This window comes from Somniosus microcephalus, chromosome 12 (genome assembly GCF_052327205.1).
Source record: "Somniosus microcephalus isolate GS21.2 chromosome 12, FLI_Smic_1.0, whole genome shotgun sequence".
In the NCBI taxonomy this organism is placed as follows: Eukaryota; Metazoa; Chordata; class Chondrichthyes; order Squaliformes; family Somniosidae; genus Somniosus; species Somniosus microcephalus.
Genome location: NC_140998.1, coordinates 167,051,978 through 167,069,239, shown reverse-complemented (window position 1 = coordinate 167,069,239; position 17,262 = coordinate 167,051,978). Strand labels below are relative to the sequence as shown.

Sequence of the window (17,262 nt, the reverse complement as noted above, 5' to 3'; positions counted from 1 at the left end):
TTTAAAAATATATATATATAAATAAATAAATAAATAATAGGTTTAGGTTTTGTATTCCAGGTGACTTTTTTAAAATCCCTTTTAAACATGCAGCAATGAGAGTAAAACTCGATTATTGCCTATATTCCCTTTCCTAGGGCGACTCTAGTGTCTGAGCTAGTCAACCGTGGGACAGCAATGCTACGCGATGGAATGAAGGACGAGAAGACCAGCCTGCCCAAGCTCCTTGAAAGTGTAACCAGTGAGCTGTGCGAAGAAGGCAGACAGGCAGTGGTCAAAGGCAGAGAGTAAGCATCTCCGAGATTAGAGTGGTGACGGTTCGTATGAGAAGCGTACATGCTCGGTGACCTGCTGATTGTTTCCTGTTTTGAGCACAGAACTGCGACTTTGGTTGAAGGAGGATGTTGGCGTGAGGAAGTACAAAATATCAACAGCAACTTGCATTTACATAGCGCCTTTAATATAGTAAAACGCCCCAAGGCGCTTCACCGAATCAAACTATTATCAAACAAAGTGAGCCACATAAGGAGATATTAGGATAGGTGACCAAAAGCTTGGTCATGGGGCAGGTTTTAAGGAGTGTTTTAAAGGAGGAGAGGGGCGGAGAGGTTTAGGGAGGGTATTCCAGAGCTTGGGGCCAAGGCAGCTGAAGGCACGGCCGCCAATGGTGGAGTGATTAAAATCGGGGATTGTAGGGCTGGAGGAGATTCCAGAGATTTGGGGGGGGGGGGGGGGGGCAAGGCCATGGAGGGATTTGAACACAAGGAAAGAATTTTAAAACGAGACATAACACCTATTACCAGAAAAAACTGGAATATCGCCCATCTTGAAATCAGTCCCCACCTTTTCATTACTTGCCAACATGAGGAGATGAGTCATTTCCAATCTCCACACAGGGAATGGACTTTGATGATTTAGGTTATGGCTGTGACTGAGAAACGCTCCATAGAAAAACTCTCAACATTGACATTTGGTTGTTGATGGGGAGGTGCATGAATGAAGAAATATCAATACCATCTGAGTCCTTCTATCTGGCCCTCCTTCACCCTATTGTGTTCTGATCTGGAATGCATTGCCTGAAAAGGTGGTGGAAGCAGATTTAATAGAAACTTTGAAAAAGGAATTGGATGTATACTTGTAAAGGAAACATTTGCAGGGCTGTGGGCAATGTTCCCTGTCTTTTTTTGGGCTGCGCAACCCCTTCAAAATGCAGCACGTGCCATTTTTCTGTTGAAAAGTTGGCAAGCCAGCTGTGCGAGACCCCTGGAGCGGCCGCACAGCTTATAGGGAGCACTGGCTGTGGAGAATGGACAGGAGAGTGGAAATAATTGGAAAGCTCTTTCAACGAGCGTGCAGGCTGATTGTCCTCCTCCTGTGCTGTATGACTCTATAAACCTGTCCAGAGGTTACATCGTGAAGCACCCACCTACCGGGGGGAGGGGGGGGAGGGGGGAGGGAGGGGGGGGGGGCGGGAGGGGGGGGGGCCAGACAGAGTGAATACACACGCTGAAGATGGGCTGCTGAATTTTTAGTGTTTTTAGTGTTTAAAGTGGGGGAAAAAAAGGTTCATTTCAAGTTTAAAAAGGTTTTAAAGTTAAATTTAGTTCTAGTTAAGTTATTTTAGTTTGTTTAGTTAAGTTTAAGTTTAGTTTAGTCTAGATTAAGTAAGGAAGGAAAAGACCACCAAAGAGACCACCAAAGGAAAAAAAAACCAGAGGAAATTAGAAAAAAAAAGCCAAAGAAAAAAAAAGAAATAAGGGAAAAAAAAATATACAAACCAAAGAACAGCGGCCGCACGGGGCCACAGCAGCAGCAGAAGCGAGGTGACTCGGCCGCATCGGGAACCGAGGCGCGAAGGCCGCACGGAGACGCAGCGGCAGCCGGAGCGAGGAGACTCTGGGAGGCCGCTTCGGGAAACGAGGCGAATCGGGGAGGCCGCACGGAGACGCAGCGGCAGCCGGAACGAGGTGACTCGGGGAGCCCGAGCGGCGAACGAGACACGGCCCGATCGGCGGCCGCAGTCCAGCACCCGAGCGACGACCGCAGTCCAGCACCCGAGCGACGACCGCAGTCCAGCACCCGAACGGCGAACGAGGCACAGCCCGAGCGGCGGCTGGGCTAGAAAGCCCGGGAAAGGCCCGAGGAGCCAGGCCCAGAGACCTCTGAGGAGAAGGGGAGCAACCAGAAGGCTTCCAGAAGCAAACCAAGACTGTGAGTACAGGGCCCAGGGAGGGAGACTGAAGCCAGGGAAAGGCCCGAGGAGCCAGGCCGAGACAGAGGCACAGAGACCTCTGAGGGGGAGGGGAACAGCCCGAAGGCACCGGGAAACAGCGGCTCACAGACCCAGACCTGAGAAGGGTGAACCCAGAAGCCGAGGCCCAGGGACCACGGGGTCGGAGAGGGGGACCGGGAAAGTTCGCGAACATGGAGAGGGAAACACCAAACCCGGGGCCCCAGAAAAGCTTATTCTAAGATCAACAATACTTTACCAAAAATGAGCGAATCAGAAGATCCACAACAGCCCCGCTTCCAGATTCCCCCCCAACACCGCAAAAAAAGCTATAAAAGCGATCAAGCATGAGCAGATGAGAGAAAAACCAGAAACACTTTTTGCTGACTGTTACAACAATGGGACAAAAAGTAACCTCATTTTCTACTCCGATCAGCCAGTGGCTTGGACCACAGCAATAAAATCACACTATACCAATGTTAAGCTAGAAAATACCGCAAATGGGTCCATAATGAAAATTAACACACCAGGAGACAGTTCAACTACGACGGTCAACGCGTACAATACCGGAACAATATTAGTGCAAGGCAACCTCGACAAATTTGCAACGGCCTTCAGGACACTGAAAAAATTAACTAAGGGGGGAAGGAACAGCCCCAGAGTGGCCCGCACTCCCCCCAACATTGACAACTTACCAGGAGAAAATCTGCCTGGTCAGGAGGTGAACGAGCCACACAGTTCAAACCAGACACTAACCCCGGGGAACCACAGCCACACGATACAACTGACAAACCCCAGCATAACTACCAGGGAGGAAGCCACACATAGTCCCCCTACCATTCCCAGCTCACCAAGAGAAGAGCAGCATAGCCAGGAAGTGAGTGAGCCCTCCAGGGCCGACCAGCCTAGCCAGGAAGTGAGTGAGCCTTCCAGGGCCGACCAGACACATACCCCGGGATCACACAGCCAGATACAACCAAAAGATAAATTTAATCAATTAGAGATAGAGATGGTTAAACTTAGAGAGGACTTCCTCAAAATGAATGACGATCAAAATCAGGAGAGGGAGAGACACAAGAGAGAGCTGAAGCTACTTGAGAACCAGGTGAATCTACTTAGGAATCAGGTGAAAGAGCTGCAGGAAAAAGAAGAGAGCCATAGAGGAGAGATAACACCATTAGACCAGCAACCAGAGGCTAGAGATAAGACAAGACAGCCGGACGGAACGGCTGCACTCCCACACGGAACAAAAGCAACAGACACACAATACAAGGGGTGCCACACAGACCAACCAGCATACTGATTCGCAATCTTCCCCCACCACCGTGGAACCACAAGCGGGCCGCTCACAAGAGGTACGCACACACCAGACACCCCAGCCCAGCACACACACTATGAATCCAAGCGAAAGCCACCAGACAGTAAACACAAACAAGGCTGACGTCGTAATACTCATAGACTCAAATGGGAAATTTCTATGGGAGAAAAAGCTATTCCCTAGAAGTAAAGTAGAAAAGATCTGGTGCCCAACAACAAACAGAGCCATGGGATGGCTGACCAAAGCCAGATTAGGCTCCCCCCAACACATAATAATACACACGGGCACAAATGACCTAAAGACCCAACAGAAAGAAGTAGCAACATCGCTCAGAGCAATGATTAGGAAAGCAAGCAGTACATTTCCAAACACTAGAATCACTGTTTCCACAATATTGCCGAGAACAGACTTCAACAACAACACAATTCATGAGATAAATGCCAGCATAGCAAGAGACTGCGAATCAAACCACAACGTACACCTGGCCCAACACCCCACCCTCGATGAGGAATGTCTTTACGACCACGTCCACATCCAAAGGCAAAGAATATCGATCTTTGCTAAAGCCCTGAAGGACGTCGCTTTTAACCGGGTCCATACCCAGACTCCAAGAGGACCCCCCCCCCCCCCGACCACCAGAGATCAGCGGGGTACATATCAGGAACACTACAAGGACCACCAACACACCAACCGAGACCAGAGAGGATCCCCATGCAAAACAACAATATCAGACCTGCACCACTCCTGTCCCACAGGGGAATAGGACTGCTCCCAGCCAGACAGAGGGAGAGATGCACAGGACGTACGCAATACCTCAGACAGAAACAATCCATTAAGAGACAATAAGCAGCTGTGCAGCAGCATCTACTTCCGCCTTATGGATCAAGGACTAATTAATAGAAAGAACTGTAACCAAATTGTATTAACTTTTGTAGACAACTGATGTGATCTTTTTTTTCCCACACTTAGACACGACAAACACGTACCACTCTTTAACCTATCATAGTAAAAGATCAAACTTAACATGAAATCCTTATATATTTCGACCTGGAATATCCAAGGTCTACGCTCTTCACTGCGAGAAGTGAAAAGTAGGACCCCAGAGTTCATAGATGAAACTAAAGACCTAGGTATTATCATTTTACAGGAAACTTGGTATAAAGGAAAAGGACACACTGGCTGTCCCCAAGGGTACACTGAGCTGGTGGTCCCCTCCAATAAATTACCAAATGTAACCCAAGGCAGAGACTCCGGAGGCATACTGATCTGGTTTAAAACAGAACTTAAGAATTACATCAAATTTATAAAAAAGGGCGAAAACCATATGTGGCTCAAACTTGAGAGGGAGATTATCTCAAACACCCAAGATGTTTACATTTGCGCACTTTATATCCCCCCAATCGATTCCCCGTACTTTAAAGAGGACACCTTCTCCAACATGGAGGGGGAAATTATCCAATACCAGGCCCAGGGGAACGTGTTGATCTGTGGGGACCTCAATTCAAGAACGGGCGAAGAACCAGACTTCACCAATAATCAGGGAAACAATTACGTTTTCGGGAATAACCACTTTGACATCCCTTCCCTTCCATACAGGCATAACTGCGACAAGCAGTCAAATACCAACGGAAAACAGCTACTACAGCTCTGTCGAAACCTGGGTCTGTACATTGTCAATGGTAGGTTCATAGGAGACCTCCTAGGAAGATCGACCTATTGCTCACCTCTTGGCTGCAGCACAGTAGACTATATGATTACAGACTTAGACCCATCCTCTTTCAGAGCATTCACAGTCAAACCACAAACAACACTGTCAGATCACAGTCAAATTACTATGTTCCTCAAAAAGACAGAAACAAACAACATAGAAACACAACCCAGTAAACTGTACAACACCAAAAAATCGTACAGATGGGCCAAAAACGACACGGAAAAATACCAGAAAACAATTAGCAATGCATCAACTCAAGCTCTCTTAGACACCTTTCTGGATAACATATACACTCACAATAAAGAAGGCGTAAACCGGGCAGTTAGTAAACTAAACAATATTTTTGATAATTTGGCAACAAATGCAAACTTGAAAGCTCGCAAGAACAAACCCAAAACAAAAAACTATGAAAAATGGTTTGACCGAGATTGCCATAACATGAGGAAAAAACTTAGAAAAATATCAAACCAAAAACACAGACATCCAGAAAACGAGGAACTACGCCTTACTTATTGTCAGACACTAACACAATACAGAAACACACTCAGAACCAAAAAAGAGCAATATATTAAGAATACACTCAGCTCCATGGAGGAATCCATAGATTCCAATTGTTTCTGGGAAAACTTGAAAACACTACACAAAAAACAACACGACGATTTGGCCATTCAAAATGGGGACACATGGGTAAACCACTTTGAAAAATTATACCAGAAAAACACACTAGGACCAGAGCAACACCAAATATGCAAAAAACTGGAAAAGCTAGAAATGGCCATAAAAGATAACCAAAACCCGCTGGACGCCATAATAACAGAAAAAGAACTTCTTGAAAAACTCAAGGACCTGCGACCAGGAAAAGCCTGCGGGACAGACGGCATACTAAACGAGATGATTAAACACACAGACAACAAAATGAAACTGGCTATCCTAAAACTCTTCAACTTGGTTCTGAGTGTCGGTTATTTCCCTGATATCTGGAACAAAGGACTCATAACGCCCATATACAAAAGTGGGGACAAAATCGACCCAAACAACTATCGAGGCATCTGTGTAAACAGTAACCTGGGGAAGGTATTCTGTAGCATCATAAACAAAAGACTTATAAACTTCCTTGAGGAGCACAATGTCTTGAGTAAAAGCCAAATTGGATTCCTGCCAAACTATAGAACATCCGATCATATCTTCACCCTACAGACCCTAATTGACAAACACGTTCACCATAACAAAAGCAAAATCTACGCATGCTTTGTAGATTTCCAGAAGGCTTTCGACTCCATCTGGCATGACGGTTTATTCCTGAAACTTATCGAAAGTGGGGTAGGAGGGAAAACATATGATGTAATTAAATCAATGTATACAAACAACAAATGTGCAGTTAAAATTGGAGACAAACAAACAAAATACTTCCCACAGGGGCGGGGGGTGACGCAGGGCTCGCCAATCTCACCGACACTCTTTAATATTTACATAAATGGATTGGCAAAACTACTTGAACAATCTACAGCACCTGGCCTCACCCTATATGAATCCAAGGTTAAATTCCTCCTCTATGCAGACGACCTGGTTCTGCTGTCACCTACTAAAGAGGGGCTACAGCAAAACCTGGACCTGCTGGAGTTGTACTGCCAGACTTGGGCCCTGACAATAAATCCCCAAAAAACCAAAGTCCTTGTGTTCCAGCAAAGATCCAAACATCAGGGACCCAAAATAAATTTCACAGTAGGAACAACCAAAATTGAACAAACCACTCACTACACATACTTGGGCTTAAAAATCAGTTCTACGGGAAACTTCAAACTGGCTGTGAATGAACTGAAAGAGAAATCAAGAAGGGCTTTCTATGCCATCAAAAAATCAATCCAAATAGAAATCCCAATTAGCATTTGGCTCAAAATTTTCAAATCAGTAATTGAACCAATTGCACTCTATGGCAGTGAGGTATGGGGACCGCTAACTCAACAAGAATTTGCAAAATGGGACAAACACCCAATTGAGATCCTACATGCAGAATTCTGTAAAAGTATCCTCCGGACTCAAAGGAAAACAGTAAACAATGCATGCAGGGCGGAACTAGGCCAATATCCATTGATAATCACTATCCAAAAAAGAGCCACCAAATTTTGGAATCACCTACAAATGAGCAATCCCCAATGCTATCACTACGACGCCCTGAAATGCCAAGAGCTGACCATAAAGAAGAATACCCTCAGTCAACTAGTCCTGGGACTCAGTGAAGTAACTACTAACAATACTAACAATAACCAGCCCCAGGACAGTGACAGGGTAACACAAAGAATTCGACCCAACACAATCGTCGCTAAGCAAAAGGAAAAATATCTGACATATTGGGCAGAAACAACAAAAACCCAAAGCAAACTCAATTGCTACTTGGCCCTAAACAGACAATACAACATAGCTGATTACCTGACCATGGTAAAGGATAACAAACTGAGAAGAACCTTGACAAGGTACAGACTTAGCGAACATAGCCTAGCGATCGAAAAAGGCAGACACAGGCAGACCAGGCTGCCAAGAGAGGACAGGATATGCTCTCACTGCAGTCAGGGAGTGGTGGAGACAGAGATGCACTTCCTCACAGCTTGTGGAAAATATCAGGGCATCAGTGAGAATTTCTACCAAAAATTCTCACAAATATGCCCTGATTTCAGAAATCTGAATGACAACCAAAAACTCCCATTCCTACTGGGAGAGGAGAGAAGCTGTATAACATTGGCGGCACACTATGTTACAGCTTGCCATGAACAGAGGGACAACCAGTAAACTAAGAAAAGAATATATATAAACAATGCGAATGTATATTTATACACTCAGGGATATACCTGTTTATACACTGTATGAATAGAACTGCGTTTATGTGCTAAACCATAAATGTATTTTGATGCTTTGGCAACATAAGATGTAACTTATCATGCCAATAAAGCGATTTGAATTGTGAATTGTGAGAGAGGGGGGGAGGGGGGAGGAGGGAGGGGAGGGGGGGGGGAGGAGGGGAGGGGGGGGAGGAGAGGGGGGAAGGGGGGGAGAGGAGGAGAGGAGAGGGGGGGGAGATGAGGGGGGGGGGGAGAGGGAGAAGAGAGAGGGGGGGGGGGAGTAGTAGCTCGGATGCTGTTAATATGGTGAATGGCAACCCGCAGGCACCAGACTATTTGATGACGGGTACTGTCTCTCTTGTAGTACAGTAAATATATCCTTGGATTTTGATTGAGGAAAGGTGGTGACTACCCCCCTGGAACTTCCACCCCCAGCCCTTCCGGCCCCGGGGTCCGGCCCTTCTACCCCCGGCCCGCCCTTCCTTCTACCCCCGGCCCGCCCTTCTACCCCCGGCCCGCCCTTCTACCCCCAGCTCCAGGGTCCGGCCCTATGTTCCCCCCGGCCCTTCATTGCCCCCCCCCCCCCACCCCGCGCACCAGGGCCCGGCCCTTCGTCGTTCCCCTCCCCCCCCCCCCCCCCGGCCCTTGGGTCCGGCCCTTCGTTCCCCCTCCCCGCCGCTGGGTCCGCTGCTTCGGACAGCATGGTATTGGGGGATGGCCGAGCGAGAACTTATCTAATGCAAGGATTCAAATCTGACATTTTGAAAGTTTTTAGAGTAAATTGTATTTTTCACCTTCCTTTTCAGATTCTGTAGCAGAAAGGGACCAGAAGCAATTCAAGTTCTGCTACCAGGAGAGACATCTGCCTCGGTTTGTTAAACTTTCAGAAACTACTCTGGAAACAAAGCCCCCCCCTGCCATATCGGTGGGTGGGGAACCCTTCCTGTCTTCGGTCCGCAAATGTATCATTCTTTGCAGGAACTGTGCTCCTCAGTCACTTCCCTCTTTCCCCCTCCCCTGCCACTTGCTCAGGCCGAACCCTCCCCTTCACCTCCTCCCTCCCTCCGCACCGTCCCCTTCACCTCCTCCCTCCCTCCGCACCGTCCCCTTCACCTCCTCCCTCCCTCCGCACCGTCCCCTTCACCACCTCCCTCCCTCCGCACCGTCCCCTTCACCTCCTCCCTCCCTCCGCACCGTCCCCTTCACCTCCTCCCTCCCTCCGCACCGTCCCCTTCACCTCCTCCCTCCCTCCGCACCGTCCCCTTCACCTCCTCCCTCCCTCCGCACCGTCGCCTCCATTGCATCATAGAATGATACAGCACAGAAGGAGGCCATTCGGCCCATTGTGCCTGTGCCAGCTGTTTGAAAGAGCTGTCCAATTAGTGCCACTCCCCTGCTCTTTCCCCATAGCCTTGCAAATTTTCCTCTTCAAATATTTATCCAATTCACTTTTGAAAGTTGCTATTGAATCTGCTTCCACCATCCTTTCAGGTAGTGCATTCCAGATCATAACTACTTGTAGCGTATAAAAAATTCTCACGTCTTTTGCCAGTTCTCTTCAGTCTGTGTCCTCTGGTTACTGACCCTCCTGCCAGTGGAAACAGTTTCTCCCTAACTACTCTATCACAATCCCTCATAATTTTGAGCACAACTATCAAGTCTCCCCATAACCTTCTCTGCTCTAAAGAGAACATCCCAGCTTCTCTCCACATAACTGAAGACCCTCACCCCTTGAACCATTCTGGTAAATCTCTTCTGCATCATCTCCAAGGCTTTGACATTCTTCCTAAAGTGTGGTGCCCAGAATTGGCCACAATACTCCAGCTGGGGTCTAACCAGTGGTTTATAAAGTTTTAGCATAGCTTCCTCCATTTGTACACTATGGAGATTCCCACATTCCACGCTATACTAACTACAACTCCTCATGACCATGTAGGAATGTATGAGAGGTTGGGAAGAAGCGCAGCCCACTTGCTGTGATGGGGTTACATTGCCATGGTTGGTGGTGCTTTGCCATTTTAGGTAACTATTAGAAACTTTCTGATCCCCTCCCCCTCGTGTCTTAATCGCCTTTACTCACTTTGTTTCCTCCTCTGTGTTGCCCCGTCCTCCTCTGAGTTTCATAAGGACATAAGAAATAGGAGCAGGAGTAGGCCATATGGCCCCTTGAGTCTGCTCCGCCATTCAATAAGATCATAGCTGATCATCTATCTCAACTCCACTTTCCTGTCCAATCTCCATATCCCTGGACTCCCCTAGAGTCCAAAAATCTATCAATCTCAGCCTTGAATATACTCAAAGACTCAGCGTCCACAGCCCTCTGGGGCAAAGAATTCCAAAGATTCACAACCCTCTGAGTGAAGAAATTCCTCCTCATCTCGGTCTTAAATGGCCGACCCCTTATCCTGAGACTATGCTCCCAAGTTCTAGACTCTCCAGCCAGGGGAAACAAACTCTCAGCATCTACCCTGTCAATCCCCTTCAGAGTCTTGTATGTTTCAATGAGATCACCTCTCATTCTTCTAAACTCCAGAGAGTATCGGCCCATTCTACACAATCTCTCATCATAGGACAGCCCTCTCATCCCAGGAATCAATCGAGTGAACCTTCGTTGCACCGCCTCCAAGGCAAGTATATCCTTCCTTAGATAAGGAGACCAAAACTTTTCCTCCTCCTCCTCTGTCTTTCCCCCTCCTCTGTTGTTTAGCACTTATTTCTGTTCTGATGATTTGGTATTCTTTGAAAGTAATCAAGCCATTTCTTTTATAGGTGCTGAGCACAGCAGAAGATATTACAAGCCGCCTTGCTACTGAGAAAGCTTGTACATGGCTTTCCGCCAACATTACAGGTACAGAGAAACATAACCTTAAAAAAACCCAGCTTTTTGCACAGGATCACTGGAAACTCCTCACAGCCATGCCATGCAATATTGGAGGGTTTGTCTGTGATGGTAGGTCCCCACAGGGAGGGTCTGGTCTCAGCCATGTTGAGTGCAAGCAACTACTGCAAGAAATGGCTTATTCAGCAATTGAAAAATCATGTTTAAGAATCCTTGCAGGGGAGGGAGGGAAATAAGGTGCGTGGTGATTGTGGATTAGGTGCATATCATTTCTTTTGGCAACCCAACCTCTCATTGATGAGGCTCATGGCACAAGAAAAGAAACCAATTTATTGTAACAGGAGCAGTGAGAATTCATGTTCTCAGTGCATATGTCTTTTAAGGGAAGAGAGTAAAGTAATAGTCAGAAATTGTGCTTCAGGCACGACAGGTAAAGGGAAAACTAAAAGATGTAAAGAAATTAAACCAGGAGAGAGAAATAAGAAATGTGTGAGTAAAACATTAGTGCAGAAGGACAGTTTAGTGGGTGTGGCCCAAAAAAGCGTTCTTTATACAAATTCATGCCGTATAAGGAACAAATTGAATGAATCGCAGGCGCAATCTCAACTTGGAGGCTATGACATGGTAGCCATTACGGAGACATGGCTGCAAGACGGTCAGGACTGGGAACTAAATATACCAGGTTATGAGTTCTACAGGAAAGATAGGGAAAATGGTAGAGAGGGAGGAGTAGTCTTAGTGATTAAGGATGAAATTGTTTCAATGATAAGAGGATATAATGAGAGGTAAGCAGGGAGTGGAGATTCTATGGGTAGAATTAAGAAATAGGAAAGGATTTAAGACTGTAATGGGAGTTATATATAGGCCCCTGGTAGCAGCTGTGAAGTGGCAGGATGCATGAATGCAGAGATTGGACAGGGGTGTAGCAAAGGCAGAATGGTTTTTAATGGGGGATTTTAACTTTCATATAGATTGGGATAAGCAGACTAGCTCGTATCAGAAAGATAGCAAATTTCTTGAATGTGTTCAGGATAGTTTTCTGCAACAATATGCCCTGGAACCAACAAGGATGCAAGCCATATTAGGTTTAATAATGAGCATTGAGCCAGCTTTAGTTAACAGCCTAACAGTGCACAAACATTTATCTAATAGCGATGATAATATGATCGAGTTTAATGTAGTGTCTGAAAGGGAGAAACGAGAAACAGCTTCTAAGATTCTAGATTTGGGTGCGGCTGACTTCAATGCGATGAGACAGAGACTGTCCACAGTAAACTGGGCATATCTGTTAATAGGTAAAATAACAGAAGATCAGTGGGAGATGTTCAAAAACTAATTTAAGGTGATACAAAACCAGTTTATACCCCTGGGGGCAAGAGCTCTACTTGCCAAAAAAAAGCCATGGATGACTAAAGAGGTGAGGGACAGCATAAAACTAAAGAAAAAGCATACAAAAAATAGCGCAGAACCTGACAAATGGGAAAGATACAAAGAACAGCAAAGGGGTCACAAAACAGAGTAAGAGCTACAAAAAGGGAGTATGAAAAGAAACTTGCAATGGATATCAAAATCAACACAAAGAACTTTTACAATTATATTAGGAAAAAGGTGGTCAGGAGCAATGTGGGCCCCTTAAAAACTGATAATGGTGCTATTGTAAATTAAAATAAGGAAATGGCGGACATGTTGAATAATTACTTTGCGTCAGTATTTACAGTAGAATCTCTGCATGCTGGACTGTCCAAGAAAACTAATACTGAATCAGAGACAGGGACTCGCCAAAATTAACGTAAGCAAAATGACAGTAGTAAAGAAAATAATGGCACTAAAGAGTGACAAATCCCCAGGACCAGATGGCTTCCACCCCAGGGTTTTAAAGGAAGTAGGTGAGAACATTGCAGATGCTCTAACTATAATCTTCCAAAGTTCTCTAGATTCAAGAACCTTCCCTTTAGATTGTAATATTGTGCATGTCACTGCACTATTTAAGAAAGATTAGAGAGGGAAACCAGGGAATTATAGACTGATTAGCCTAACATCTGTTGTCAGGAAATTACTAGAGCCTATAATTAAGGATAGGGTGACTGAACACCTTAAATTTTCAGCTGATCAGAGAGAGCCAGCATGGATTTGTGAAAGGCAGGCCATGCCTGACAAACCTGATTGAAATTTTTGAAGAGGTGATTAAAGTAGTGGACAGGGGAATGTCTGGGTGTTGTTTATATGGACTTCCAGAAGGAATTTGATAAAGTCCCTCATAAGAGACTGTTGGCTAAAGTTGAAGTTCTTGCAATTGAAGGCAAACTATTGACCTGGTTAGTAGATTGGATGAGCGGCAGGAGACAGAGAGTAGGGATAATAGGCAGGTACTGTAATTGGCAGGGTGTGATTAGTGGTGTCCCACAGGGATCGGTGTTGGGGCCTCAACTATTCACCGTATTTATTAACGACTTAGATGATGGGATAGAGAACCACATATCCAAGTTTGGCAATGACACAAAGATAGGTGGCATTGTAAGCAGTGTAGATGGAAGCATAAAATTACAAAGAGATATTAATAGATTAAGTGAATGGGCAAAACTGTGGCAAATGGATTTCAATGTAGGCAAATATGAGGTCATCCACTTTGGACCTAAAAAGGATGGAGCAGGGTACTTTCTAAATGGTGAAAAGCTAAAAAACAGTGGAGGTCCAAAGAGACTCGGGGGTCCAGGTACATAGATTATTAAAATGTCATGGACAGGTACAGAAAATAATCAAAAAGGTTAATAGGATGCTGGGCTTTATATCTAGAGGACTAGAATACAAGGTGTGGTGTATGTGCCTTTTAAGAGCCCCTCTGTACTGTAATGCTGGTAATGGCCACTCGGGCTATATAAGCCTGTATAGTGTCTTGTATCTGTTAGTTCACCTCCAGACTTTGTTCAGTAAACACCTGTAAACCAACTCCTGCATTCCGTGTCTTCATTAACACACGGCTACAACAGTGGCGACGAATTGGAAACAGACTTACCTGCAATTCGGCAGCACCTCAAGGAGATCGATTCCTCAGACGAAAGTCGAAGAAAAACAAGAAAGAAAGGGAAAAGCTGTGGTTTCACCAGCTAGCCGAGCTGGTGGCAGGTACTGCAATAATCCTTCCTGGGCGGCGGGTTGGGGCTCGATCGGCTGGCTCTGCAGCGGGGCCGAGCATCGAAGGCGGAGGCAAACGGAGACGGAGGGTGGAGGACTCGGGAGACGGCCGGCGCTGCAAAGCAGGTCGGCATTCGGACCAAGCAGAGGGAGGGAAAAGTCCCAGAGAGTCCGGCGGGAACGAGTCTCCACCTATTAAAAATACCTGTGTTTAAAAAAAAAACGCGGAGAACAGCGTTGTCAGCAGCGGCAGCGGCGGGAAAGCGCGGGAGGCGCCATTTTTTTTCTGCAGGGAAGAAAGGAAAGCGCGGGAGGCGCCATTTTTTTTTCAGGATGCCTAAGACTGGCAATATTACTGCTTTCGATAGTAATGTAGAGAATTGGACCACATGTGGAAAGAGTGGAGAAATATTGCACAGCGAATGAAATAAAAGATGATAAGGCATCGGTACTTCTAAATCTAATGGGCGCAAGGACATCCGGTCTGTTACGAAACTTAATCACTCCAGCCAAACCGATGGACAAGAATTTTAAGGAGATTGTTGATACCCTACACTGCCAATTCGGGACAGGACTGGCAGATTCTCTACGAGACAAATTCGTCTGCGGTCTCCTAAGTGAAGGAACACAAAAAAAGCTACTTTCTGAGAAAGATTTGACACGGGACAAGGCTTTCAGTGTGACTGTATCATACGAAGCAGCAGCAAGAGGAGCTGCAGAGATACAGCAAAAGCCACAGGACTTCGGCACCCATGAAATGACACGGGGTTTCGAGAGATGTTATCGCTGCGGCAGATCCACCCATGACCAGAGGGACTGCTGGTTCAAGGACAAAGCATGCAGGCAATGCGGAAAGATGGAACACATTACACGTGTATGCCGATCTGGAAACAAAAAATCCACTGACAGAAAAAAAATCAATAAGGAAAAGTACAGAAAGGTACAAATGATGACGGACAGTAGCTCCAAAGACCAGAAGAGCAATAGCGACTCCGGAAACAAGAGACTAAGCTCTCTCAAATTACATAATGTAATTGCCAAAGAAGATTACCAGACCATTTGGGTTACCCTCACGATAGTGGGGTCCCCAGTTAAAATGGAGCTAGATACAGGATCAGCCCTAACCGTCATAAGTCGACGGGATTACGAGCGGCTATTTCCGCATATACCTTTGAAAGACACATCCATTATCTTGAAAACATATACGGGGCAGAAAGTATACCCAAAAGGGAAAATAAAGGTGCCTGTTGTATACAACGGCAAGGAAATACAGAAGTTGTATTTATACATTCTGCAAGATGGTGGTCCACCGCTGTTGGGACGTGAATGGATCAGGAAGATACGTTTAGACTGGCACTCCATTCAGGCACTGACGGTGACCAGTAAGAAAAAAAATGATGTCATACCTGAACGATTAAAAAAACATCTTGGCCAACGCCAAGGAAGTGTTTCAACAGGAACTAGGAACCTTGAAAGGCATCACCGCCTCAATAAAAGTGGAAGATGCGGCAATTCCCAAGTTTTTTAAGGCAAGGCCGGTGCCATACGCAATTCGTCCAGCAGTCGAGGCAGAGCTGGAGAATTTGGAAAAGGCAGGCGTATTATCCAAGATAGATTGGAGCGAGTGGGCAACACCCATCGTCCCGGTCATGAAGAAAACATTGAATAATGATAAATCTGAAGAACAGAGAAAAATTCGCATCTGTGGGGACTTCAAGGTGACTGTAAACCCGGTCCTTCACACGGTACAGTATCCTCTTCCGAGGATAGAAGATATTTTCTCCTCACTATCCGGAGGGAAACGTTTCACCAAAATTGACTTGGCACAGGCATATCTACAGATGGAAGTTGAAGAGGCCTCTAAAAAGTATCTCACGATAAACACACACAAAGGCCTGTACCAGTACAATCGACTGGTTTTCGGAGTAGCATCAGCTCCAGCTATCTGGCAAAGAGCTATGGAGCAAGTCCTGCAAGGGATTCCGGGGACTCAATACTACCTAGACGACATCCTTGTAACAGGAGAAAACGACAACGAGCACCTTGCCAATTTGGAGCAGGTGCTCACTAGGCTGAGAGAACGGGGCCTACGAGCAAATCGCCCCAAGTGCGAATTTTTCCAGAAACAAATATATTGTGGCCACATAATTAACGAGGAAGGGTTGCATAAGTCACCTGAAAAAATTGAAGCGGTCATAAAAGCCCCAGCACCTGAAAATGTCTCACAATTAAGGTCGTTCCTGGGATTGATAAATTACTATCATAAATTTTTACCGAACTTGTCAACTGTTCTGCACCCTCTTAACGAACTGCTACAAACGGGAGTAATTTGGAAATGGAGCGAAGACTGTAAACGTGCCTTCCATAAATGCAAAAGCTTGATCACGTCCAAGGAACTTTTGGCTCATTACAACCCATCACTGCCAATCAGACTGGCGTGCGATGCATCCCCTTACGGCGTAGGAGCGGTATTATCGCATAGATTCCCTGATGGCTCGGAGCGGCCGTTAGCTTTTGCGTCACGCTCATTGAACTCAGCTGAGCCTAACTATGCCCAGATCGACAGGGAAGCACTCAGCCTGGTATGGGGAGTGAAGAAATTCAACCATTACCTACACGGACAAAAATTTACCTTGTTGACTGACCATCAACCCCTCGTCTCCATATTCAACCCTAAAAAGGGTGTTCCCATTATGACAGCGCAAAGGCTACAGAGGTGGTCCCTTTTCCTAGGGGCACACCAATATGACATAGAATACAAATGATCAAAACAGCATGGGAATGCTGACGGGTTATCGCATCTACCGTTGCCAACGGTAGAAGAGGCGCCCCCAGTGGAGATGTTCCACTCAACCATAGTGGAATGTCTACCAGTAACAAATTCTGCCATTGAAAAGGAAACGAGAAATGACCCAACTCTCTCTCTCTCTCTCTCGAGTCTACGATTTAACGGTGAAGGGATGGCCAGCACATTGCGAGAATGCTGGCAACAGTGGTTCGCCAAGAAGAGAACAGCTGTCAGTGTGCCGAGGACCCTTGATGTGTGGATCCAGAGTGGTGATTCCACCCAAACTCCAGGATAAACTGCTAAAGGAGCTTCACGAGGGGCATCTGGGTGGAGTGAAAATGAAGAACCTAGCCAGAGCGTTTGTGTGGTGGCCAGGTATCGATGGAGACATCGAAGAAATGACCAAGAGC

General features: G+C 46.0%; 1 protein-coding gene across 1 annotated transcript in view; it reads left to right on the top strand.

Moving 5' to 3' along the window:
• The window catches only part of cdan1 (codanin 1), a 101,115-nt gene that overhangs the window by 64,538 nt on the left and 19,315 nt on the right, over positions 1 to 17,262 (top strand). Inside the window, exons 20-22 of the mRNA XM_086003793.1 lie at positions 138 to 287; positions 8,900 to 8,963; positions 10,863 to 10,941. Coding sequence (XP_085859919.1) covers positions 138 to 287; positions 8,900 to 8,963; positions 10,863 to 10,941 — 293 coding nt within the window. The remainder of the gene's footprint in view (positions 1 to 137; positions 288 to 8,899; positions 8,964 to 10,862; positions 10,942 to 17,262) is intronic.